The 26810-nt window shown below is 29.7% G+C and overlaps 1 protein-coding gene across 4 annotated transcripts in view; it reads right to left on the bottom strand.

Moving 5' to 3' along the window:
• Nucleotides 1-1623: 1623 nt before the first annotated feature.
• LOC107438559 (excitatory amino acid transporter) overlaps nt 1624-26810 on the bottom strand; it is a 145180-nt gene continuing 119993 nt past the window's right edge. For all 4 annotated transcript variants that reach the window (XM_087154749.1, XM_087154747.1, XM_087154746.1 and 1 more), the window contains exons 4-10: nt 21136-21343; nt 19673-19863; nt 16837-16963; nt 13298-13531; nt 10091-10285; nt 2783-2917; nt 1624-1965 (exon numbers count right to left, since the gene is read on the bottom strand). In XM_087154749.1, the coding sequence (XP_087010875.1) occupies nt 1698-1965; nt 2783-2917; nt 10091-10285; nt 13298-13531; nt 16837-16963; nt 19673-19863; nt 21136-21343 (1358 nt within the window). In that variant the 3' untranslated portion in view covers nt 1624-1697. The remainder of the gene's footprint in view (nt 1966-2782; nt 2918-10090; nt 10286-13297; nt 13532-16836; nt 16964-19672; nt 19864-21135; nt 21344-26810) is intronic.

The raw sequence follows: 26810 nt of genomic DNA, 5'->3' as shown, positions 1-26810 counted from the left end.
TAAAAGAACATTTGAAGGCATATTTTTTCTGCAATGAGTAAAAGCAATCAATGAGTAAAAGCAACTAGTTCTAAATAAAAGTGACAAACTTTAATTATTTTTTTAAGTGAAAGTATTTTTGCTCTGATGTTAGTATCATTTTTTTCTAGTTCTTAAGTAATATAAAATTATAAAAAAGAGTAAATTAGATCTGTAAAGGAATTAATTTTAAGAATTAGTGATAAAATTTTTTTAAAAATTTTTGTGTGTTAGTATAGATAAATAAATTTGATAATCTGATAAAAAAAAATATTTAAATAGTCTAAATAAGCTCTAATTGTCTTAAGCAAAATTTCTTGCTTGTTAAATTTTTAATAACTATTGTCTAGTAATGTAATTTTTATAAATTGATTGAAGAATTATTATTTCATTCTTTATAAAACATAATTTTTTTTTAATTACTTTTTCTCATTCTTTGGAACTTATGGGAGAGGTCTCTTACTATATTTGCTATTTTTGAATTTAGTGTGAATTGCTTATAAAATGCAGTATTGTCTTAATGTAATCTCATATTCTGTATTATTTTATATTTTAGTTTAAAAATTTAGGGGGAAATAAAATGGAGAAATTGTTCTCTCTTCCTCGAAATTTATGTGAACTATTCAAAATTAGGGAAAATTATTATTGAAATTATTAGAGCTCTCATCTTGAATGTTATTTGTACAGATTAATATCTAATAAGTGACAGAAAATTAATAAAAAAATGTTATTGCTTTCCTAAAGTTTAAAAATTATATTTGCAATAATAAATGCTAAGAGCAAGTGTATTTAAATCATGATTTTGCTACCTGTTTTTATTAATATGCTTGACAATTGATAAGAGCAGATAGCAAAATCTTAATATCTTTATGTGATTCATTGCTTTTTTTTTTTGCCTTATTGAAATGATGTATTGCATTTATCATGTAATTTTCTCTACTTAAGTGATATGTAAATATTAAAGGAATGTAGCTTCTGTCATTAATTAGGATGTTTTTGTCATTATTGCAAGAGAATCTATTTATCATACATATTATTGACATATGTGCATATGTATATTACCCATACTTTAACTGCTGACATTTTAAAAATGGGAACTGACTGACTTTGAAATTTTTTATAAGGCACTTCTTTTTTCTTTTGTAAAATTAAATGTATTATAGTTCTAAAGAACTTAATTGAACTGTAAAAGCATCTCACTGGGAAGTAATGTATTAAAGTTTGAAATCGGTTTTGTTTTATTTAAATCCTTATAAATCTTTAATGGAGGATAATTTTTAGCTTGAAATGTTGAGTTGGAATTGTGTAAAGCTACATAAAATATTAAATACTATTTTAATAAAAGTAAAAAAAAAAATAGTTTAATTGTGAAGTAATAGTACCAAACATTTTAATCAAAAAAAATATAAAGCCAGAGGGGAATTTTTATTTTTCTGGGTATTAAAAGAACTTGTCAAAACTGTATAAATAGATAATCTGATTGTTTAATCATTACATTAGATTTTTCTCTTAAGTTTATTTAATTATATTCTTATTACTTTGTAGTCAAACAAAACTACAAATAGTATTTTACTTATGTTAAATGATTAATAATAAATTAAAAAGTAATATATTTTTTCATTTTTTATTCGCCAACAGAAAAAAACAATTACACATGAACTAAAAAAATTCTTATTTTGTTATATGTGTGTTTCACTTGTGTTGTCTTCATCTGTTATCATGGAACTGGGTTTGCAACAATCTGAAATTCTTCGTTGCTTAGCAATATGCAGATAAGAATTATTGGGTGTACAAGATCTGCGACGTCTAGATCTTGTATAAGAATCTTGTATTTCAATGGTTATTCGTTCTGTGTTAATATTCTCAAGTTCTCCTCTACATAAATGATTTATTATACCAGCTCCATAAGCATCACCCAAAACATTCACAGAAGTTCGTACTCTATCCCTGAAACAAAGAGATGAATACTTAATACTCAAGGTTTAGGTTGGGGAAAATTTTTGTACCCAAACATAAATATATAAAAAAAAATTAAAATACAAGGTCTCTTATACTTTACAAGTAGTACAGATTGAAAGGTGTTTTGCTCAGATCATATTAAAGATCATATAAAGATATATCAGATCATAGCATTTTTTGTAATAAAACATAAGGCTTTTCATGTAAGGCCTTATGTTTATATTTTATATTAAATGTTCTATATAAAGAAAATGGTAAATAATATTGTAAAGAAAAATAATCAGGATAAAGTTATAAAGAAAAATTAATTCAAATTTCTGAACTCGTTTATTTATGTTACCTTTTATGCTGAAGCAGAAATTTTTAATTTAATTGCTTAATGTAACGATTTATTTATTATTATTTTTTTTTAAGTAGTAGCTCTATTAAAGTTTTAAATTATTACATTTCAAGAACTATTCATTCGAGTTTCTTCAAATTACGTATTTTTGCATATGTCTCGTAAACATGTTTAAAAAAATTTCTTTTCATTTTTTTTTTATATAGTGCAATTTTTCATATTTAATTTATGGACATAAAGTGCTCTTTTTTCCTTGCGACCTATGTTCTATGGTCAGTGAAACACCGAAAAATATTTGTTTCACCATGTTCTATCCTTCTTTTAAGTTTGTACCTCTGACAATCAGAAACCTTGTTCATTACAAAACAAAATTTATTTTAACTCCATAATTTTATTATAATATTTTTTGATTTTGCTGTAATTAGTTAAGTTTACGTGGAAATTTATATTGTTTCAAGTACTTACAATAACCAATCAACTGCTACAATCATTGATATGTCTTCTGTTGGCAGTCCTACTGATGTAAGTACTAATATCATAGTGACTAAACCTGCACTTGGTACACTTGCTGCACCAATACTTGCAGCTGTTGCTGTCAAACTAAAATATTAAAATGAGTTAAGTATTGTTATTTTAGCTATATATATACAAAAATAATGAAGTGATGGTTTGACCCTTGTTGCAAGAATACTTTTAATTATAAATTTAGTAGCCAAGCAAGTATAATCACAATAAAGTATAAAATTAACAATGCAAATAAAAAATTATGAAAATTTTTAAAAAACGGAGAAAGTTGTAACATCTTAAAAAATAGTAACAATGATTTTAAAGATTTCCAAAGGACATGGCTATTTTTTTTCATTTGTGTCATTTACTAGTTCTCTGACAATAAATTCAAACATTTCTTTACCATGTTGATTGTTGCCATGAATTACGCAAAGAGCGTGGTTTTCACTTTGTTCCTTTCAACATTTTCGTAATTCATTTTGGCTTGCCATTGGTCTGTAGTGTATGAAAGCGCCAATCATTTTACTTTTTGATGAAATACTTGTGTGCTTACACTGAGCTGGATTCCGTGGGAAGTATTCTTGCACTCTCTTGTGCAACTCTGCTGCATTTCTCAACTCTAAGCTTCATTTTTCAGCCCTTTGGAATCGAACCGAAAACTCTCGAATTTTTAAAAAAATTCATTAATCTCAAATTTGTTAAATATTATGAATGTAGCGTCTATGTAGTAATTTACTTCTGACAAAAATGTTTACCTTTAATACTATTAAATTTACTTTTAAAAATTATTGAAAATTTTTTTTTTAATAATTTCATTAACAAATATTGAACCAAGAAATAAAATTTCAGAAGAAATTATCAATATGAATTTATTAAGTTTTCTTAGTATGCTTAATTCTTTACATAATAAATTCAATATGATAAAAAATACCAATCTTGTTAATGTTTTGTTGAATATGGCTTTATAAATAGCTTTTATTTTAAATCTAAAAAATACACCTGCTAACTTTCTTAAATTATAGTTTTAACTAATCAACAACTCAATATTAAATATATTTAAAATTCTGCATAAATTGTTTTTACAATGGTTAGTATAATCGAGAAAAAAAGTTCTTTGTCGAATTATTTAATCAAAAATTTTGTTATTTTGTGTATGTAATATATACCACCGTTATATAGCTAGATTATATGAAGATCTTTCAACTGAAAAAAGTTTTATTAGTGCGCATATCCTAATAATGATTTTCTTTAAAAAGACAGTGCTTATAAATATTTTTTGAGTGCTTGAAAGGTGCTTCTTTTTGCTGAAAAATTTTGCTTCGCATCCAGTACTATAGTACTTACACTTATATATTTTTTCTTTTAATTAATTTCTTTGAATTGTTTTTAGTATTTCTTGCATATCTCTACAAACTCTTTTTTAAGTAGTAAATATTTTAATGCTGTTTTATTCTAAAAGCTTACGTCTTTTTTTTTTTTTTTTTTAAGGAAAAAAAAAGAAAAAAGTTTAAAAGAAACTTCTAGATTAATGAGTTTCTGAAATTATGTGACTAGATTAAATTTCAAATGAAATTTTGAGCATTAGCACATAGATTGTAGTGAATATAGACAGATATTTTTCAACTTACTAGATTTTTTTTTATGTAATACCTAACTCTTAACTCGTTAGTCCAATTTAGCTATGCTTACCTAATTGGCCGCTATTTTTATTATTAAACGGGCTGTAATTGAACATTATTTAAAATATGAATATTTCATTTCACTTGTTTTTATCTTAAAACTTTCACACTTGTAATTACAGCCAAAAAGAAATGTTGATTCACTGTAAGAACTATATTTTTAATTCTTCACTTGTTGTGGAGGTAAATTTATCTATCTGAGCTTTCAGGAAATTTTCCAATTCAACATTTGTGACTAACTAACATTTAACAAGGTTCAATTGATAAATAAAAGTGAACTGTAAGTAAACACATCTTTGAAATACGCTTCATGGACTAGGAGGGCAGATATCTGTTAGGCTCAAGTTATGTCATCACAATCAGGGATTATTTTTTTACTGCATTACATAACTTTACCAATTTATATGTTTAATAATTGAAGAAATAAATTTTTGCAGAAAAAAGCAGATTTTTGTATCCAGGGGTGAATTCTGAATAAGTTATAGCAAGAAAAATTAATATTTTATGCGATGTTGCCATTGTCTATTGTATTTGCCCTCTATAATCAAATCACTTATTTTCAGAAAAGTGTATTTTCGTTTTTTATTAGGACTATTTTTAAAAGGCATCACAAAGAAGAAAGAAAAGAAAAAACGATCTGAAAATTTGAATAAGAAAACGACAGATTTTTTTTTTTTAATGATTTCTGAAAAATAAATAATTGTTAGATAGCATACCTTTGAAATTCTTAAAAATTCAGACTTCATTCTTCTATTATTCATTTAATATTCATAGTGTCATTTGCTTGGTAAATAAAATTTGTCAACTTGTTGATTTGTTAAAAACAGTTACAACTAATATTTAACAAAATTTTATAACCTTACAATAAGAGTAGACTGCAATTTCTCCTTTGTTAATTTAAAATTTCACAAAAGTGAAAAAAAATATATAAATAGAATAATTTATTTTAACCTGATGGAACTGCGCGTAAAAAGGCGTATCTGCAGTCTTCTCTGCTTTGCAAAAACCAATTTTCCCATGTTTTTAGATTGGGGAAATGGTGAATTTGGGAGAAATATTCTCCTAATTTTGCCCATTTGCTAAGTGGCCAGTTGGTTAAATGTAATATTTTATTTAAAAAAAAAGTAAATTTAAGCAATCATTTTCATGATTTTAAATTATTAATTTACCTTAATCATGATGCTTGACAACTCTCCAATCCATTTCTTGAAACTGTACCAAATAAATTTATTGCTCAAAAAGTATTAATAGTTCTCACCGCCTAATAAAATCATGTCCATTGATTTTATAAACCGGAATGTCTACACTTAAAAAAAAAATTCCGAAGTTAAACTTTACAACTGCACTAAAGCTAAATTGATTTGCACATTTAAATTTTATTTTTACTGAATTTACAGTAGTGAACCGGGGATGTAGTGAACTTTTTTGTGGTCCTGTCCGTACCTCTATTTAAAGAATGTTATTTTTAACGCTTATAAGTGAACAGCCGAGAATTTGGAAATTCGGTTATAGTGTACTCAAATTTCATTTATCTAAATGTCTTTTTCAGTCCTCCGTCTTAAAACTTGCAGGTGTTGGCTCGAAAATTAATGCATTCCTATACAATGTGTCATATTTCATTCCTTAATGCTAATCGCTTTTAACTAAACTGTAATAAATGTTAAACAGAACATTTATCTTATACTTCCCCCTCCCTGACAAGCTTCTTTTTGTCCCTTTTCCCCAAGCTTGCTCTATGACTAGTTAACTTGGTCACCTGCTGAATTTTTGGAATTCTCTTCTCTGTTCAAACCATATTCTTTACAAATCACCCCTTGACAATCAAGAAGGGGAACAATTTAACTCGTTCTATAGCTGATCTCTTCATATTCTTACATTATCTATTTGAGACAAGATTTTTATTTCAAAAGCAGTGAAAATGACAAATTCTCTAAAGAGAAAAGCGTTTTTGATAGAGGACATAGTTAAAATTGTAAAACGTATTGAAGATGGAACCAATCAATCGGCAATGTGTAAGAAATTTTCCTTGTCAAAATCTACAGTTTGAAACATTTGGAAAAATCGAAGTGTAAATTCTTCCCGCATACGACAAAAATATGGTTTCGTCGAAAAAACTGCTTTGAGCTGAAAGAGAAAACGTAGAAGAAGCTTTGTTAAAATAGTTTACTACTCAGCGGGATAGAAATCTTCCTGTGACCGGACCTATGCTTCAAATTAAAGAGAATGAGTTTGCTGAAAAATTAGAGGAAAAGGATTTTGTGTGCTCCAATGGATGACTGGATAGATTCTAAAAACGGAATAATATTTCTTCAGGAAAGATTGTTGGAGAAGAAGCGAGTGTTGATGCAACAGAAGTGTGGCCGAATATTATACTGAATTATGAAGAGAAAGACATTTTTAATGCTGACGAAGCGAGACTATTTTACAAATTAATTCCCAATCAGGTGTTAAAATTTAAAGGAGAAAAAGTGAGCATAACAGTTCTTGTTTGTGCAAACATGAACGGCTCGGAAAAGTGAAAACTACTGGGTAACAAAAAAATATAGGGATCATTTTTGAATATATTTATTTCCAAAACTTTTTACATAAATTCAGCGATGCTTCTCAATATGTCGACCACCGGCATAATAGATTTGTCTACAATGCTGCGGCCATGATTTTAAAGCCCGCAAAATGATTTCCTGTGGGATTTTCTTCACCTCTTCTCTAATAGCTCTTTGAAGACCTCTCAATGTAGAAATTCTTCGCTTATTCAGTTTGCTTTTCAGATGTCCCCATAGGAAATAGTCGCATGGTGCAGCATCAGGACTGTTTGTAATCCATTGTTCTGGTCTCAGGAATTGCACTTGCTGATCTGTTAGGAATTTCTGGGTGACCTTAGATGCATGCGATGGAGCAGAGTCCTGATGGAACACAGCATCACCATTAGGGTACAATCTGCAGTAATCATCCTTAAGAAAGGGCTTTAATATCTTCTGTATTTAATACTCAGAATTTATTTTGGCCCCAGGTTTCACAAGCCGAGGCTTTTTCACATCAAGGGCGAATATGCCCATCCAAACCATTACACCTTTGAGATGAGGCACCGTGGTTGATGGTGTCAATTTTCGCCTGTTCTGCCCACTGCTAAGATATTGAACTTTAGATTTAGCATTGGTATCAGATTGATAGATCCAAGCTTCATCAGTTGTAATGAACTTTCGCCATCTGTCCTTACGGAGAAGCTTGTAGAGGGGCCGTGAACGTTGCCTCCTAATCTGCACCGATCTCTCACTTAAATGATGACATTTAGTTTTTTTATGGCATTTTTTTCTTCAACTTTTGTTTTAGTTGATAGCTTACAACTTGCTGACTAACGTTAAGAGCTTTAGCCATGCTTGCCTGTGTTGGTGGATCCGGTTTTGATGTCATCTTATCAAGCTTCTGCAAATCTGATTTCTTCAATTTGCTTGGCCGTCCACTTCTTTTTGGTTTTGCATTATTTTGCGTCGATCCGAGTTTTGAATTCTTGATGCGACTGATATGGCTGAGTGAAATCGCAATACCTTTCTTTTTAAGATGGGTCTGTATAATCCTGTGACTCCATCGAAGCTCTAAAAATGCTTGTACTTGACCAATTAGCTTTTTGCCAAATTTCTTCAAAGGCATTTTTGTGATTTTATGAAATAGTATTGTAATTAAAAGTGTGATAGCAGAGCTTTAGATCAGTATGCTATATATGTAAAAAGGTTTTAAAATTTTAGTGGTACTTAACCACAAAAGTGATCCCTATACTTTTTTGTTACCCTGTAACTCATGGGTAAATCTCAAAAACCGAGGTGCTTTAAAAATGTTAAAAACTGCCCATAAACTACAAAGCCAATCAAAAAGCATGGATGACCTCCCATTTTTTTGAAGAATTTCAAAGTCGGACAACGATTTATTAAAAGTAAATCGTAAAATTGTTCTTCTTGTAGACAATTGCATCACCCCCTTTAGAAAATCTAAAGTATATTAAGCTCGTATTTTTGACACCAAATACGACTTCTGTGTTGCAACCCATGAATCAGGGTGTTATTCGCAGTCTGAAGTCTCACTATAGAAGACAATTAGTTATGCGTATAGATAACTATGCAAAAAACAACATGCACTCAGAATACAACATCTCTCTTCTAGAAGCAACTAGAAAAATCATGGAGGCAAGTAACATCAGCTACAATCAGCAACTGTTTCCGACATGCAGGTCTTTCAAGGGATTTAGAAGAAAAAGATTCCAATATGGAGGAAGAAGATGATGAGGAAAATTTACGTATCTCTCCATGGCTAAAAAAACATGGAATGGACATTTTTCCTAAGAACGTTATTGAGTAATTTGATTGTTGCGATAATGAAGTATGCACTTCTGGTACTCCTACCAATGATGACATTGTCAGTGAAATAAAACAAACGAATGAAGGTAGAAAAGACTTATTGGAAGAAAATAAACTTTCAGCATTATCTATAGCTGAAGTAAAATCAGCCATAAATGTCCTTTATATGTTTTTTTTCTACAGAAAATGTAGATTAAAAAATCTTGCATTCTTTGCACATGGTGGATAAGAAAATTGATGAACTCTATTTAAAATCAAATTGTATTCAATCAAAAATCAAAATTTTTTTTTTCATAAAAACTAATTTCATGCTACGTAAGTACTTTTTTCATTAATTTTTGCTTTATTATCTGTTAATTAGGTAATAATTTTTTAAATAACTTGCGTAAAATTGCAAAACCAATTTTCAATCATTCAACTGTCTTATGCAAAAAATATTTTTCAAAACATTTGGATATAGTGAACCACATCGTTTATAGTGGACACATTACTGAGTCTGCAGATGGTTCACTGTAGCGGGGTCCGACTGTATATTTGTCACTTAAATTAAATATTAACTATATTTTTCTAATTTTCATATTTGTTAGGTTAGAAAAATCTATAATTAACAATTCAATATGGTTGGAAAGTATATAAAAGTTTTTGTAACTTATAATATTTCATTTCCTTTGCTGTAAATTTCATTTTAAAACATGGAGCTCTTTTCTAACATCGATTAAAGATAGATTTACCTTATTGAATGAGTGATTATAGGCATTATATACAATTCATAAACAGTTTTCATTTGGATTCTTTTACACTCGCTATTCATAATTTTTTAACTCAACCTGCGAATTCCCTAAAAAGTGTAATCCACTCCTGTAATTTTGTTCCAGGAAGCACAATGAATTATGCTATTTATATGCTATCTTAACTTAAATGGAATTGAGAAAATAGAAAGAAAAAAGCAGAGTTTTTATTTATTTTCAGAGTATGCCCTACAAAAATTTGATTTTACAAAACGGCTATCATGATTTTATTAAAAGATGGTTTTAGCATGTGTTGATATTGTAAAGATTTTATTCTTGCAGATGTAATCTTAAAAAGGGGCTGATTTTATAGTCCAGTGATTATATTAGCTGCGGCCACTATATTATAAAACTTTAGATTCATTGTCATATTAAGTACAGAATTTATAAAAATTAATTTTTCAAAAATTTTTTTTGTTTTAAGAAGAAGAAAAAACTTTTGAGCCGTACCTTACTGATATAACTTGACCAGCTGACAAAGATATCCCATTCATTTGAGCTATAAAAATTGCCGCCACTGCTTCATAAAGTGCTGTGCCATCCATATTTACAGTTGCTCCAACTGGTAAAACAAAGCGTGTGACCCTTTTGTCAATTCCATTATTTTCTTCTAAGCAGCGGAAAGTCACTGGTAAGGTAGCAGCACTAATAAAAGAAAATATTAACAGTGCCCCGGTATTAAAAATATTAACATTAAGAAATGAAGAAAAGAACACTTTTTCGCCTTAGAATATAGACTCGCATATGAAAAAAATCACTACTACAATGTGCTCTATGTCTGTAACTCAAATGATGTAATGCAGCACGTACAAAAATTTATGAAATTTCTTAGCATGTTTATCTATGCGACTTTATATGGTACGCAAAATATGATTTGAATATGTTGGATATTTTCCGTAATTTATATCTCTGAGAACTATATTACTTCAAATATTGTGTTCTAATATAAAGAGTCACGTGGCACGATTTTTTTTTCTGTATTTACTCATACTTGTTTTTTTTTTACCGTGAAAATACGAGTTTTGTATTCTCATTGAACTATTATTTTTCACTCATATTAATAACCCTTGATTTCTTATAAAAATTCGCGATACTTCACTCTTGATATAGTTTTGTTTGACCATGTTTTTTACTCGTATGAAGGCATGTAGGTCTTCTTGATTAGCGCATATGCCTTTATAATGTTAAAAATAAACAATCTTTGAAAATTTACAAAGATTTCACAATCTGAAGGATATCCTAAGAATTTATAACTATTTTATCCATGACGTTGTAGATAACGTGGACAGATCAAATTCCATTTGATCTGTTTAGATCAAATCCCATTTGATCTGTTAAGTTGATGAATTATACTACACCACACAATTACAAAGAAATATTTACAATTTGTGGATTTATTACAAATGTTTACATTAACCCATGAATGAACTAAGTGACTTTATAGTGAATTTTAATAAATTAGCTTTAGAGTTTATAAGTTACTCGTTCTTGTTGCTTCAATAAATCTCTGTTTTTAGAATATTTGTGAAGATGTAACTCGAATTTTTGGAGTACATTAATTTTTTAGAGAGGATTTTTTAATGATTTTAATACATAACTTCTGCTAATGCTTTATTATTTATAACGGATATATTTTATTTAAGAATCTAAAATAAATCTAAATTTAATCAGGCTTATATCCTTGAAATAAAATTTTAGTAACCTAAATTAAGAAAAAAATAGCATCACACTTATATAGCCTTGTTTCTCCGATAACCATTCAAAAACGATTCCCTGTCCTAATATTTCATGATCTTCGTGTGTTCTCAAATATCCCCTTTTCTGCGAATACAAATTCGGATTATAAAATAATCAATTTTAAGAATCAAAAGATTTAGATTTCCTATGCAACATCTTTTTATTTCAATGATAAAAAAAAATCGCTAGACTTGTTAGTTCCTACTTAATCCACTAATTATATACATGACTCAGTCAGTGTCCCCCTCAGGATTCATTATTTGAAACTATTTTAGAATTCTGTCAATTTATGAAGAAGAAAAAAAACTAAATTAACAATTTTACATTTCCAAATTTTTATGGTGATTATTCGCTTACGGGCCATACGCTTTTTCTCATTTTCAGCAAATACAGTAAAAAATCCTTATATGAGGAATTTTTGTAGTTTCACAAATATTGTTACGTCTTGAACTTATTACAAATTTTAATTAAATATTGGAATGAAAGAATATGAACTAATTTATTAATTATTATTTTTTAAAGTTATAGTAACACTATTAAAAAATTTCTGTGCATTGATCTCAAACTATTGATAGTTATTCAGTGCTCCATTGAAAAAAAAGTTTTTTTTGGAAAATGTTAACACTTTTCATTAACTCTGAAATTAAAAATAGTATAATTTATTATTTTCATATAAAATTTTACCTTTATCATAATTGATTTGATTTATTGAAATTACATACATTTGCTGACTTGTGTGCTCAATATATAGGCTTATAAGTCATTGTCAAGTAGAAAATACAGATAGAACAATTCAGAGAAAGACATCACAAAGAATACATCCAGGGTTACGGCGGGATTCGAACCCGCTACCTCCACGCTTAACAGAGCGTTTGGACCGGCGATACCGCTCGGCCAGGGAGGCCCCCCTTTATCATAATTAATTAGAACCAATTATATGTTGTTTAGTTTGTCGTTTGCCTATTTTGAAGGTAGTCTGGTATGTGTGTGTATATATATATACAAGTATATTTATCCAATGTATGCAGACGCTGTTCAAAGTGTTAGGTGCGACATTCATTTTCCTAAAATATAATTATTTAGTTTCAAACGGTTAACAGCTTTAACGAGCTCCATATTGTTCTATCACTTCCTATCCCTGCTGTTGTAATTTTACTTATGTAATTCACTTGTGTAATCCTTGCTTGCGTATATTTGGTTTGTAGATTACCCTATTGGAAAAATGTTACTTTGAATTCGTTTTATTTCTGTATACAGTACGCAAAAATCTAAACGGAACACCCTGAATAACTTTTGAACTAATGACTGGATCTTCACGTTCTAGAACTCAGTCTTAAATGGTTCAAGAGAGTGACCTCAAATACGGTAATTAATTAGTGCAGTCACAAAAACGTACGTACTTTCACTGAATAAACATACCGTTTTTTCAACGGATTCGAATTTCTGTCCTCCAAAGTATAGCCGTAATCTAAGAAATATCCTAGTTTGGTAAGGAGAGCAATCGAAAGTTTGAATATCCTTAACGCTAATTTTACTTTTTGCGTATTTCGCCATCTACAGAGAACTTTTTAAACGAAGAACATAAGCAAAAAATTATTATTATTATTTTCCCACTGAACTTCATATTTGCCATGTCCTGCTTATTTGCTCTTTAATGGTTTAAAAATTAATTTACTATGATGCAAAATTAGCTAAATTCTCAAAGTAATTTTTTTTTATTACTGTTTTAATACATTGTTTCCACAACCAGGTGTAAGAAAGCATGAGCTTTCTAAAACGTAATTTGAGTAAGTTTAAAATTGCTTGTGTAAAACAAAGTATAAATTATAAGAAAAAGATATATGAAAACGGTCACATTCATCGTTCTGGTGTTAAAAATACGATACTAAAATTATTTTAATAAAAAGAATGTGAATTTACCTGGATGCAGTCCCCAATGCTGTCACCCATGCTTGAAGCATACCTTTTAGGAATGTGAGTGGGTTTTTATGAGTAACAATGAAGTACAGAAAAGGAAGAGTAACACAAGCATGAATGGCTAAACCTATCACAACGGTCATCATGTAGAGTCCTAATTGTTCAGCTGTTTTCGCCAGGTCATTAATGGCCATTATTTTCCCTACTATCAGTGACATTATGCCAAATGGTGAATACCTAATAAATGTTAAACCAAAAGTTAGCTAATTTTAATGAGAAAATTAAATATACAGAAAAGTATATTATCATAAATATACACTCTGCAAAGTAAGGAATTCTGCTTAAAAACAAATCATAAACTATTTTAAAAATATAATGCATTATGATTTTTTTTTTTTTTCAAAAATAAAAAATAGAGCGGGGTGCAATGATTTCTTAAAATGATTGAAAAGCTGAAGTAATGTTATAATTTTTTGTGTTATAAGTGTACAGAATAAGTAATTTCCGTTTTTCAGTGTGAAATAAAATTCAACTTTTTCTGTGCTAGAAATTAACTTTAATCAGTGAAATATCTTCCATTCTGTTCAATGACCTTTTGCCATCTTTCTGGAACTTCATGATCCAACGATCTTAGAACTTCTGGACTTTATCAGTAAAAAATTGAACCAAGTACGACTTGAGGTCAACGCTATTACAGAAATTTTCATAACTTAAATAAGTTTTGAAAACTTAAATAATGATAATCTGATGGTGTAAAGTCGGGCCTATATGGGGGATCAAAAATCATAAAGGATCCCCCATATGATCAAAATGGTGGATCAAAATACCTGTATGGGGGACCCCATGGCCTATATGGGGGATCAAAAATCATAAAGGCGGCTATTTTTGTGTCACTGGAACAAATTGTCCCAAGATCTTACAATAGGGTAGTTATACTGTCTGACTCCAAAGCTGCCATTCAAGCTATTAGATCTCGTGAAATACCTATCTCTAGGACTATCCAGGGTTGCCAGGTTCTCTTGGAAAGTTTGAGGATAGAAGGGCGACAAATAACACTCCAATGGATCCCAGGACATTGCGATATCTACGGCAATGAACAGGCCGATATGCTGGCTAAAAAAGGCACTCAAATAATTCAACAGCCAAGCACTTTTAAATCCTTTCATTCGGCAAAACTCTATATCAAACATTTTATGAGACAAAACTGGAAAGCGTTGCTCACTTCTCGTATTTCTTCAAGAAGTTGGGGGAACAGCTTAGAATAGGGTATTGCCGATAAGCCCCGAAATAAAGCTGTTGCAGAATTCAGACTTGCGGTGGGCCATGATTGCCTGGCGAACCACCTCTGCCGCATCGGCAGTCTCGCTGACCCAAATTGCCCGTTATGTTCAAATAATGAACTTATGGACAGGAACCATCTATTGAGATGCTCGGCTCTGCATGGGAACTCTGAGGTGAGGCGTACTGGAGTGCCCGACATCTATAAATGAGATAGTGACTTTTTTCTCTTACTTGTTGTTCACCTTTTTGTTCACTGATTTTGTAAGAGTTTTTCATTTTCTTTTGCCGTTGGAAATGAAAAATAAAAATCATAAAGGAATCTTGTTCCACCACGCAATGCGAGACTTCACATATTTTAGCAACACAAAGTTATTGGTGCTTGATTGGAAAGGGATGTCGCATGCATCCCCCGACTTTACACCTCTTAGATCCAATTTGTATATTAGTAGAAATATGGAAAAAATACTCGATTGTGCTGAAACTTCCACCTCCTATTATTTTCAGGAGTGACCGAGAGAAATTTAAAACTGTGACTTGAGCTAATTTAATATAAAATAAATAATTTTTTTTAATAGAAGCATTATACTTCAACTGAAACTATAATATTAGAACTTAGTTCCTTTATTGTATTTTTTAACTCATTTTCTGTATTTGTATTAAGCTTACTGCTTTGTAAAATGTTTATAAAATACTCTTATGTTTTGATGAAATTCGAAATTTCCTTTCATTACTTGGTTAATTTTACTTTGACATACTGAGTTCACGAGACACTATTAGACCTTTTAATTTTTGTCCTTTTTAAGTGTGAAAAGATTATTTAAAGATTAATAAAAAATTATTTAGGGAAGTATACAAGACAGAGTGAGCATTGAAAATAGTGGCTAGGAAAGAAAATTCGTAAATTTTGTTTTATTGTTCTCCAACTTCCTTTATATTTAGAGTACATGTATATTTTGGCTCCACATAATAAGATGAAAGTAATATTTAAATGATAATTTCACAGCATTGCTTGCAAATACAATACCATATATTTAATGATTGCAAAGCATTTATTAAAAGTAAAATGCGAGGGGCTCTGTTCTAGTGTGCTTATAGTCCCCAAATTATTTAAATCGGGCTTTATTGCCTGTAAGGCGCTTTTGGAATTTGAAAAAAACGTAGCAATAATTTTGAATTTATTTGAAATTTTAAAATACATTTTCTGATTTTTTTTTTTTTTTTTTTTTTTTTTTTTTTTTTTTTTTTGTTAAAGAAAGAGAATATGATAAAGAGAACATATGCTAATAAAATTTCAAAATAAATACAGGGTGTTCCTTGGTCACCACATTTAATGTGTATTTTTAGAATCCTTGTCATAAATAAAGTCACCGCACATACTGTCAATCAGGAGCTAAACTCTCAGTGAGATTGGAAGACTCGATCATTTTGCGAAGTAGTAAGGTCGCGAGTATTAGTATGCAGAAACTAGTTTTTTATTCAACGCGATCAACAAACCAAAATACTATCTGCACCTATAAATAAATAGACCAGTCCGTTACCATCATGACTGTTACCTACTACTCTTGCGTCGAGGGCTCATCTCGTGATTGCCAGACAGTAAGACCTACGCATCCTCAATAAACATAATATTAAAGAAAAGAAGAAGAATTAAATTTTAATGCATAATTATCGTTTATCGAGCTAAATCACAGTGCAAGTGGTAAAATCATTCAAGCCACTTATTTACCGAATAAAACAGATTAGGGTTCCTAATAACTTCTAATTTTACCTTTCGATTTTTTCGTTTAATAAAATGGCTTTGATAATTGTAATCCCATTTTCACAATGATTACCTTTAACAGTGGATCTGCCAGATGGGCATTACCTTTTCATTTTTGTTTCTCACTTCACAATTTTTGACTCCTGATGTGTTGGTTCTAATAATTTTAGTTGTGATAAAAATTCTAAAAATATGTAGTATAGGCGTGATTTCAGAAATCCCCGAATAAATCGACAATAAGAGCTGTCCTCTGACGCAAATGATCTAAAAGTCTGTTTTTAAGTTCAGGCTGAAAGGTGGTTCTGTACATAAGAAAATACGTTTCCGCACTTTTAACTAACATCGGATTGATAAGTAAATTTGAGATAGCCTAGCGTATTCTATTTAAGCTCGAGAAATAATGTTTATATAACAGTATTCCGCTGCACATTAAGAATTAGCTAATTAAAATTCTCAAAAACTAGTCTTATTATTTTAAAAAAGGTCGTAACACTAGTATTACCACATTATGACTATAACAATCCTCATGATAACTTCATTCAAAATAACAAAGAAACGGACGATAGGTGCGCCAAATTCTCCCAGCTGGCCGGAAATAATACCAAATGCAATGCAGAAGACAATAAGACCTAAATATATGAAAAGTAATGTAAACATTCAAAAATATATCTAAAATTAGTCATATTATATTATTTTGTATATTCTTATCCGGAAAAAATCATAATTTTTATATAATATACAGTGTCTATAAAATATTTAAACGGTCAAAAATCTGGAGATCGGATGAAAAAATACAAATGTAAAATCTTTTCACCAGTTTCACCCCATAGGGATGGAGAAACAACTTCAAAATCTCAAATAAGAACCTCCAATTTTTATTGCAGAGTTGGGTTTTTCAAAAAAAAAATTTCCTGTGTTGACCTACAAGATTTTGATTCACAAATAATAATAGGTGAAACCTTTTAACTGTTTGCCGCGACTTTTGTTGGTCTTTGAAAACAGAAAAGAGGTTCAACCGTTTTTGTTACAAGTAACAAAACCGGTATTTGTTACGATTTTGAACAAAGTTAACTTTGCTATGTCACAAAAGAAAAGAACATGCGTTATCCTTTGTTTAAAAGAGATATCTCGAGAAATACATTTCAGATCGAAAAAATAAAAATAACTAATGACACCAAATTCGGCTCCCGCACTATTTCCGGAGGTTTGGATGACTCTCAAGTAATAAGGTGCAGTTAAGGATTAAGAGTCTAGTCCGGTGTATATATATTTAGTATATATATGTCAAAATATAACACAAATCTAATTTTATTTTTTTGATCTGACGTGTATTTTTTGATTTATCCATATTTTCTAAAATTTCTGCCCCTATTTTTTTTACGGGGCCATACCGCAGTTCTGATTTAAAACTTTGAAATTATCCCTTACCCCGGGAGAAGTCGAGTTTGCTATCATTGAGCGCATCTTCTGAAAATATTGCACACTTACTTGTCGATATGATTCGATGTGTATACCCTCCATACTTTTCGGATATCCTGAATATTTCCAATTTCGGAATAAATGCAGAAATGCAATTAATTTAACTACTATATCATTATAAATGCAACTTTACAGCAGAGGTAGCTTTTTCTATAATTGATATACATATCTTGAGCTTTTAAGTACTAATAACTTTTTGGTCCATTTCAAATACCAACTATAACTTTCCCTTCGAAAGCACTAATTGTCTTTCATTTTAGTAATATGAGGGGTATTAGCAACTAAATAGAAAAAAAATATCAGTTAAATGATGGGGCTTGTAACTGGCATCTTTTACAGGGAATTTTTTTTAATTCTTTAAGCGTTTCATTTGCTAATTAGCTGCCACAGTGTAAACACATACTTTTACTGAGAAGGTTCATTAAGAAATACAATCAAGATTTTATTTTTTTGTGGTTTGATTTCTCACTACCAATACAAGTCTACACAGACGAGTGTATTTTTAATGAAGTGTAAGAAATCAGCAATATGTTTCATATCTGTATAATTTTAGAGCAGCATGCGTCATCGATCGCGCAAGTTAGCGCATGATTAAAAAGGATTTCGAAAAAAAATAAAATGATGTTTCTTTCTCGAAGTATTATTTGCATACTTCTTATGATTTTGCCATCTGATAAAAATTTTATAAAAACAGAATACAATTTTCCTTTCCTTTTATTAGTTGAGGCAATAAACCGCATCCCTAACAAACATTTTCCCCTAAGGAGAAAGATAATCGGTCTTGAAGAGGTGGTTTCCAACTGGCGGCCCGGGGACCGCATCCGGCCCGCGAAGCCTTTTTTTTGTGGCCCGCGAACTAAAATATATTAGTTGTCATTTTTTTGCGGACAATTTTCGTAAAAAATCTGTATGGGTTTAAAATACTTTTCCCGTTCATAAAAACCTAATTTCTTCGTTTCTGTGAAATTTATCATACCAAAATTATCTGTGAAATTATCAATTTATTTATTCTGTGTTATTTATTCCGAATTATTTATTCTGTGAAATTATCAAAAAAAATTTATTTCTCAGGTTTTGCATTCAAGAAAATATTTATTCAAATACAAAAATAATCGTGTATGTTGCTATTTTTTATTTCATTTTTTTGTATTTTGTGAATATAATTTAGCATGTGTGTATCAGAAATTTTCTCGAAGAAATTCTCCGATTTAACTTCTTGAAACCACTCATTTTGGACGAAAATATTTACACACACATTTGTAAATTTAAAATGTAAATATCTATTCTCTGGTGGTTGCAGCAGACAAACCTCAATTTTGTCACTGAACATTTTGTGCGCTACTATGTAAGTTTGAATACCAACCTTTTTAAAGTTTTATATCTTAACAATTAGATATTGTTGCACATTAATTGTTTAATACATGGGTGCACAGTTATTGTAGCCCGAATTTTTTAATATGCAATTAAATATTTTTAAAAATCTACTTCTTATTTTAATTTGTAATTCAATACTTTTGTTTTGTACAACTTGGTGAAAATCTGACAGTAATATTTAATGTTCCTTCAAACATAAAAAAGTCCTACGTAAAATTTTGATAAAGTTGAGGCCCACCATTTGATTCGTGTTTTAAATTGTGGCCCCCGAACTCATGTAAGTTGGAAACCCCTGGTCTAGAACTATGGCTGCCTGTTTTTTTAAAAAAAATGTTATTTTGCGAAAAACGTACTTGAAACTTTGTAAGGTTAAAAGGAGCTGTAAAAACTTTAAAAACATGCCTGATGCAAAAATAATGGGATCTTTGGAAAAATTGGAATATAAGTCAGACAAGTGTTAATTTGAGAGAGAGTATAGAACTTACCTAAAACATTTGTACCATCTTTATATACTTGAGTTCTGACTAAGTAGCTTACAGTTTGTGAATCATTAGCAATTGTAACTTCTCCATCAATGTATACCATAGGAGCTACAGTAATGTTCCTAGCAATTTGTTTAAAGACTGTTTCGACTTGTTGAAAACATGCTGTCAATAAATTCTCAGGAAACATGTTTCTAGAGAAAATTGTAGGATGAAACATGAAACATACTGTAAACCTCTCACATATATACGATTATAATAAAATATAGTGATTACATTGAATGAAAAAAAAAATTAATGTCATGTCAGGGAGACAATATTTGATCAAGAACCACTAGAAAGTGAATATCTTTAAAAGCAGGAAAGACAAACAAATGCTTAAACAGTACGCTATTTGTTAATTCTTTTACTTTATATGAATTCATTTCATTTAACTGGATAATATTGATCACTTTTGTTTCTATATATAAATAAAATAAATATCACAAGTAAATTAATACCACACATTATTATTTAGAGCTTACGAAACATTTATACTAATGTGGAAAGCTAATTTAACCTATTAAACTTTACCTATATTTTCAAAGGCTATTTTTTTGTGAGCCTAAGCATTTTAAAGGTATTTTAATTACCAATACTACTTATACCCATACTAAATTGAATTACTCTAGCAAGCCCTCCCCTAGTTAATCTCTCTTAGTCGAAAGACAAAGCAATTGCTGCGTTGTGATTTATAAATTCGGAAACATTTTAACTATAAAAAATTATTTTAATATTGCTCTTATATTGTCAAGAATATAATAAATTAGAGGAAATAATACATAACCTGAATGGAGCGGAGACTCTTCACTGTTTCGTTTCCAATGTACATATTTGTCTCAACCGGAGGTGATCTCAGAAAAATAGGTCAACACCATTCTATTACGTAATAATCTCTGTTTTGTGTATGTTTGAGGAAGGATGAAACTTCTTTGCGTTCTCCTTTTATTTATCCCGCAGTGGATCGTTAAGACACGGCTCCCGACAGATCACCGAAGTCAAGCATCACTGGCTGCAGTCAGTGTGCGGTAGGGTGTCCACTTGGATCAGTCTGCGTAGGGATCGAGGGTGTGCGGTATTGGTCCTCGTTAAACTGTTCTACAGTAAAGTGCTCGACTTCGCGTGCAGGTCGTCGAGCTACCGAAGCGGAGGTGCCATCCCCTCTGCAGAGGATCAAAATTGTGATGGCATGTCTTCGGATCATCCTCAGGGATATTTCCCAGATCGTCACCAATATCCCATTGTACAGCTCTAGTGCGACGTAAATGAACTAGAACAACAACAGCTTCTTTTATTTAGAGCGAAGATCACACAAATATTTACGTTTGGGTTTTAAGCTTGGTCAACAGTTAACTTAATTATTTCTCAAAATGAAAAGTTGACTAGTAGTCTATTCTGTGGATAGTGGTTAAAAAAATATTACTTACCTTATAAGGTCTAGAAAAGCGTCTAACGTTGACACCTGTCTAGAATCTCCTCTGTAGTCACTCATTTCTTTAATCAAAGGATCTCCAGGCTGTATGGCTAAGACAAGGATGATTCCTAGGACAGCAGCAAATATTGTAGTTGATATGTAGTACAGAAGAGCCCACGACCCCATTTTACCGCATGCTTTTGCATCTAAATGAGCCAAACCTGAAATAGACAAATTAATTAATTTCATTTCCATTTTGAGTCTGCGAAAAATATCCCTTTAAATTATCTTTAGAATAATAGAGATAAGATTTTCAATTCAATTTTCTTTTTTGATAATGTTCTACTTTAATGAATCGCGATACTGTGAAATAGCATGCAATTATGCAAATTTTGTAATGAATGCTTGAATGTATTGGATTTGTGAAATAATAAGTTTAGCATAAACTTATTATTAGGGCTCGATCGTGATTTAAACCCGGATCCTCTCGCACCTGAAGCGTGAATCATACCCGTATACCACCTTGCCACGCAATAACCCTATTTACTTAAATTCTAAAATAATAATATAAGCCTGCGAGCAGCACTTTGCCAACCATTCATCTTTGAATACGAAGAACTTAGCCCAACCATACAGATAAATTATAGATAAGACTTTATCACTGATAAGTTCTCATTACATAAGCCACGTGTTTTTAAAAAGAATCTCATTTGGTTGTATATATTGTATGCATTGTATATTTTGTATTTATGGGGATAATTAAGCAGGGGTGGTACCAGTAGGGTGGGGGATCATGCCTGTCCATCAAGGGAAATTCCAGCTAGAAGGTGGGGTAGAGGGTCATAGCAATAGATATGATCCATCAATGTGTCAAAGGTGGAAACATATTGTTATGGATAAATTTTTGAAGTGAAGACTCCTAAAATTTAACTAATGTGTATCGCCAAACATTTGGCGAATGAAACAGGTTTCAAGATATAGTTTTCTTTAGCAGCCCTTTTAAATATTATACCACCACGTATAGTCAATATTAGCAACCACGATTAATAAATCTAGTAATAAACATGCGTAACTTATAAACATGTTTCTTTACAAACTAATATAACTTTATTGGGAACAAAAACAAACACATAAATACAAAGAATATATATTCGTCGTCAAAAGGAAAATCCTGTCCAGACGACAAAGAAAAGTAATACAATAAATTTAATTAAGAAATTTAAAAAAAAAAAAAAAAAAAAAAAAAAAAACATTAAAAAAAAAGGGGGGGATATTACAATTATGAATTATTTTGCTCATCATAGGACATCATACATTGTTGAACACTGTAATAATAGAAAAAAAATACATGAAACTAGTAATAAATTTTCTAGTAATAAACTTGTCATAGTCAGTTAGTGAGGACGAATGAATTTTTATGTTCATTGTTCTCATTATTCGAAGAAAACAATGAATATAAAAAATCGTTCTGTTTAATAAACGTTTGTCTTAAGATTTTTTAAAAATGGCGTTGAAAAAATTTTGTCTTTCAAAATGGGAATTGAGTCAAAAGGTATAGAATCTATGTCGGGTCTCCTAATAGGATTTTCAAAGAAATGGCATTGCAAGTTTATGAAAAAACTCTTTGTTAAATATAAAAATTAATCTTAAATTTAAATACATTTTTAGTATACTTTTTCCGAGTACCTCAAAAGAATGTTTTTTTTTTTTTTAAATATTACACGTGGAATAAAATGCTTTTTATATTGCAAGGTTTGTAGTTTTATTGATATCCCAGACTTCAGTTAAATAATACTGTCCTGATTTTTCCTGACTTTTAGCTTTTTGCTTTCATACTCCCCCCGAATTTTGTGCTTTTATCTATATAAACAAAGTGAATTATATATATATATATATATATATATATATATATATATATATATATATATATATATATATATATATATATATATATATATATATATATATATATATATATATATATATATATATATATATATATATATATATATATATATATATATATATATATATATATATATATATATATATATATATATATATATATATATATAAATTTTAAAAAATAGTTAAATGTTTCTGACTTAAACATACAATTTATCAAACATAATCATAAACAAACATCTCAAAACTCTGTTTTCTTTTAAAACTGTTCATTATTTTTTTATTTTGTTTTTATTCTGTAGTTGATAACGAAATGATTGAAAGTGTATGTAAGTACCTATTCTAAAACAAGTGTAATTTATTTAAAGTTCTTAGTTTATAAACAATTTACATTTCATCTTCTGTTATGGGGTTAATTATAAGTCATGTTCATGTACATGACAAATTTTAAATATTGATATAATAGCTTTAACTAGCCAGAATAACTGGTATATATTAAAAGCAAAAATTAATTTTTTTAATACAATTTATTACAGAAATATGGGTTAAAAACTAAAAATTAGTGTGGAAACACGGGCAGTTATTATTGCACTTTATGCAGAAGGCTATTCAAGTAGACAAATTGCCTCCAAAACTTATGTTTCTCTGACCACTGTTGTCAGAACTTTGCAAAGTAAGAAAGAAACTTTCCAATATAAGAGCCGCCAGCGATCGGGGAGACCTAGAATAACATCCAAACGTGAGGATAAGTTTATCCGCATTCAAAGTAAGCGACAGCGGATTCGAACAGCACCAGAAATCCTTGAGGAATTGAATGCTACTCGGCAGAAAATTGTGTCAGTATTTACTGTACAGCGTCGACTTCGTGACTATGGTTTGAAAGGTTGTGTAGCTGCTAGAAAACCTCTTTTGAAAAAACAAAATACAGTAAAGTGACTACAATGGGCTAAAAAACATGTTACCTGGTCTTTAGAACAGTGGTCAAAGGTTTTGCTTACGGACGAATCAAAATTTGAATTGTTTGGAAGCAAACGAAGGCAGTATGTTCGTCGTTTAGTTGGTGAACGTATGACAAGTCAATGTTTACTACCAACAGTGAAGCATGGTGGAGGTTCAGTCATGATTTGGGGATATTTTGCCGGTGATAAAGTTGGAGATCTTGTAAGAATAGAGGGTATTATGGATAAAAAATGTTATCACAGAATATTGCAGCGTTACGCTTTTCCATGTGGACAGAGAATCGCTGGTCAAGGATTTGTTTTTCAGTAAGATAACGACCCAAAACATTCATCGAAATTATGTAGAAACTACATTGCATCAAAAGAAAAGAAAAAAGTACTGAAATACATGGATTGGCCCCCTCAATCCCCTGATATTAATCCTATTGAGCTATTGTGGGATGAACTCGATAGAAATGTTTCAAAAATGAGATGAACCAATCAAAACAAGCTTTGGGAATCTTTACTTAGTTGCTGGAATCAGATATCAGCAAGAACATTACAAAAACTAATAGAAAGAATGCCAAAAATATGTACTGCTGTGATAAAAAGGATATTTCGGATATTTCTAAAGGAGGATATTTCGAAGAATCCAAGATCGGACGAAATTCATAAGTTATGCATAAAATTATAGTTCTTACCATATAAGTGTACTTACATTTCTCAAAATAAAGTTAATTTAATGTAATTTTCAGTTTAAAAGAAGTCATTTTTAATAGTTATTTGTCTATTTTTAAAAATTCAAGAGTGAGTCTAAACTTTTGACCGGTAGTGTATATGGGTCATTCTCACGAAAACTGTCATTTTTCAGTTCATAAAATCCCAAAAAAGTAAAGTGAATAAAAAGCTCTGAAACTTTTTATATTAATAGAAATATGTAATGGCATTATAAAGAAAGTATATATCCTATAAATTATACTCAATATTTAAATTAATTAATTTTTTAAATAATTAATTTATAATAATTAATAATTAATTAATTTAATAAATAAATTAATTAATTTAATAAATAAATTCATTATTTCATTTTAATACATGTTTTTATCTAAGTTACATCTACCTAAAGTTTGAAAATGATAACATACTAAGTATATCTAATATTTATTATAATTTAGTCTTATATATTTAATAGTTTTTACAAGTTAAAGAAATAAAATTGGCTGGCACGATTGAACAAAAAATTTTTTTATAATATACTCATCTTGAATCATTCCCTCACTTCAGCGTCATTCCCTCACTTTCTATACTAATGAGGGAATGACGAATTCAATAAAATTTAAAAATAACAGTTAGGCCTAATTAATTTCTGAAGTCAATCACATACAATTATATTCATACAGGAAAGCAACATATAATTATCCACTTTCTCGATGAAGTTGTATTTTATTTTACTCTAAAAAATGACATGAGGGAATGACAAATGTAAAAAATTTTACCTGGTTTGATTCATTCAAATTTATTCCACAGCAAAGCTTCTTTAAGTTGAAGATGGAAACATACTGCAATTTTGTTCTATGATGCCAGTTGTTAACTTCTGAAGTTTTTATTAAAATATTTTTATTCTAAGAAGACAGCAGGTGATAAGAACATTGCTATGAGGGTATGACGCGAAACACTGGGGACAAAGTTTAAAATAGTGCTGTGTTAATATTTTTATCAGAAATTAAATTTAAAATTGATTTTCTGAATTTTATATTTCAGTATTCTGAAATAAAAAGCACGAATTTGAAAAAAAAAAAAAATTTATTTCAGAAACAATTTTTTTCTTTTTTTAAATCAGCAGTGGGGACAAGTGAGGGAATGACATATTGGTATATTTTAATTACCTAAAATAAATAAAAAATATAAATTGATAATTTTATTTTTATTCTTTTGTTAGCTTGCATTCTGAAGGACACTGTCCCTGAATTTACTTTTTTCGTAAGCTGTAAAACAAACATAAAATATACTGGGGACAGGAAAATGACTGTTTTTGTGAGAATGACCCATATATATATATATATAAAGCGAGAGAGAACAATGAAAACAATTTCTTTATTTTGTTTTTAGGATTTTTAAAAGTTTTTTTTTCTTTTAGATAAAAATGTTTTTAAAATTAATTTTATTTCAACTATTTTTCTCCTTCGCTTGTCATTAATCTTTATTATTTTCCATATATTCTCAATCTTTCAACTTTTCTGATAATTATTTATATAATTTAACTTAATGAATATCAGATTTAACACTTCCAATGAATAATACTTAAGTTAAAGCAAAAAACCGTAAGGCAAAAAAAGAAGTTTTTTTTAAATATGTATATAATAGTCCATATAATAGTCCATATAATCGCATATAATAGTCCATATCTCCATAAATATTTACTACAGACATACGAAATGTTATGCAGTTATTAAAAACAACAATTTAAAAAATAAGCTCCTACTAACAAGTTCCTAGTTTACTGTTTGGTTTTCGGGCATACGGTGATCAAAATTTCTATTTATATTTCGTAATTCATTATAGGACCACCAAACCTCAAAAAGCTGTAAATCTTATTGCTAAGCATTAAAAATCGCATGAACTAAGCTACTCAAAAGTTAAAAAATAATCCTTTTGGTATTTCTTCAAAAATTTTTAAACAAAGTGTACATATTTAAGTATACATAACATACAAATATAATTATAACTACATTATAACATACAAATGCTCTATATTTTTTTCAAGCAAACTTTGAAACTCATAAGCTAGATCGAATCGGATTGGCAAGTTTAGAAGTTACGGGCGCGACCGTCATTTGAACCCGGG

This window comes from Parasteatoda tepidariorum, chromosome 11 (assembly GCF_982258835.1).
Source record: "Parasteatoda tepidariorum strain Cologne lab strain chromosome 11, Ptep-v5.0, whole genome shotgun sequence".
NCBI classification, from domain to species: domain Eukaryota; kingdom Metazoa; phylum Arthropoda; class Arachnida; order Araneae; family Theridiidae; genus Parasteatoda; species Parasteatoda tepidariorum.
Note: the sequence above shows the minus strand (reverse complement) of the source record. Positions and strands in the feature narration are given on the sequence as shown.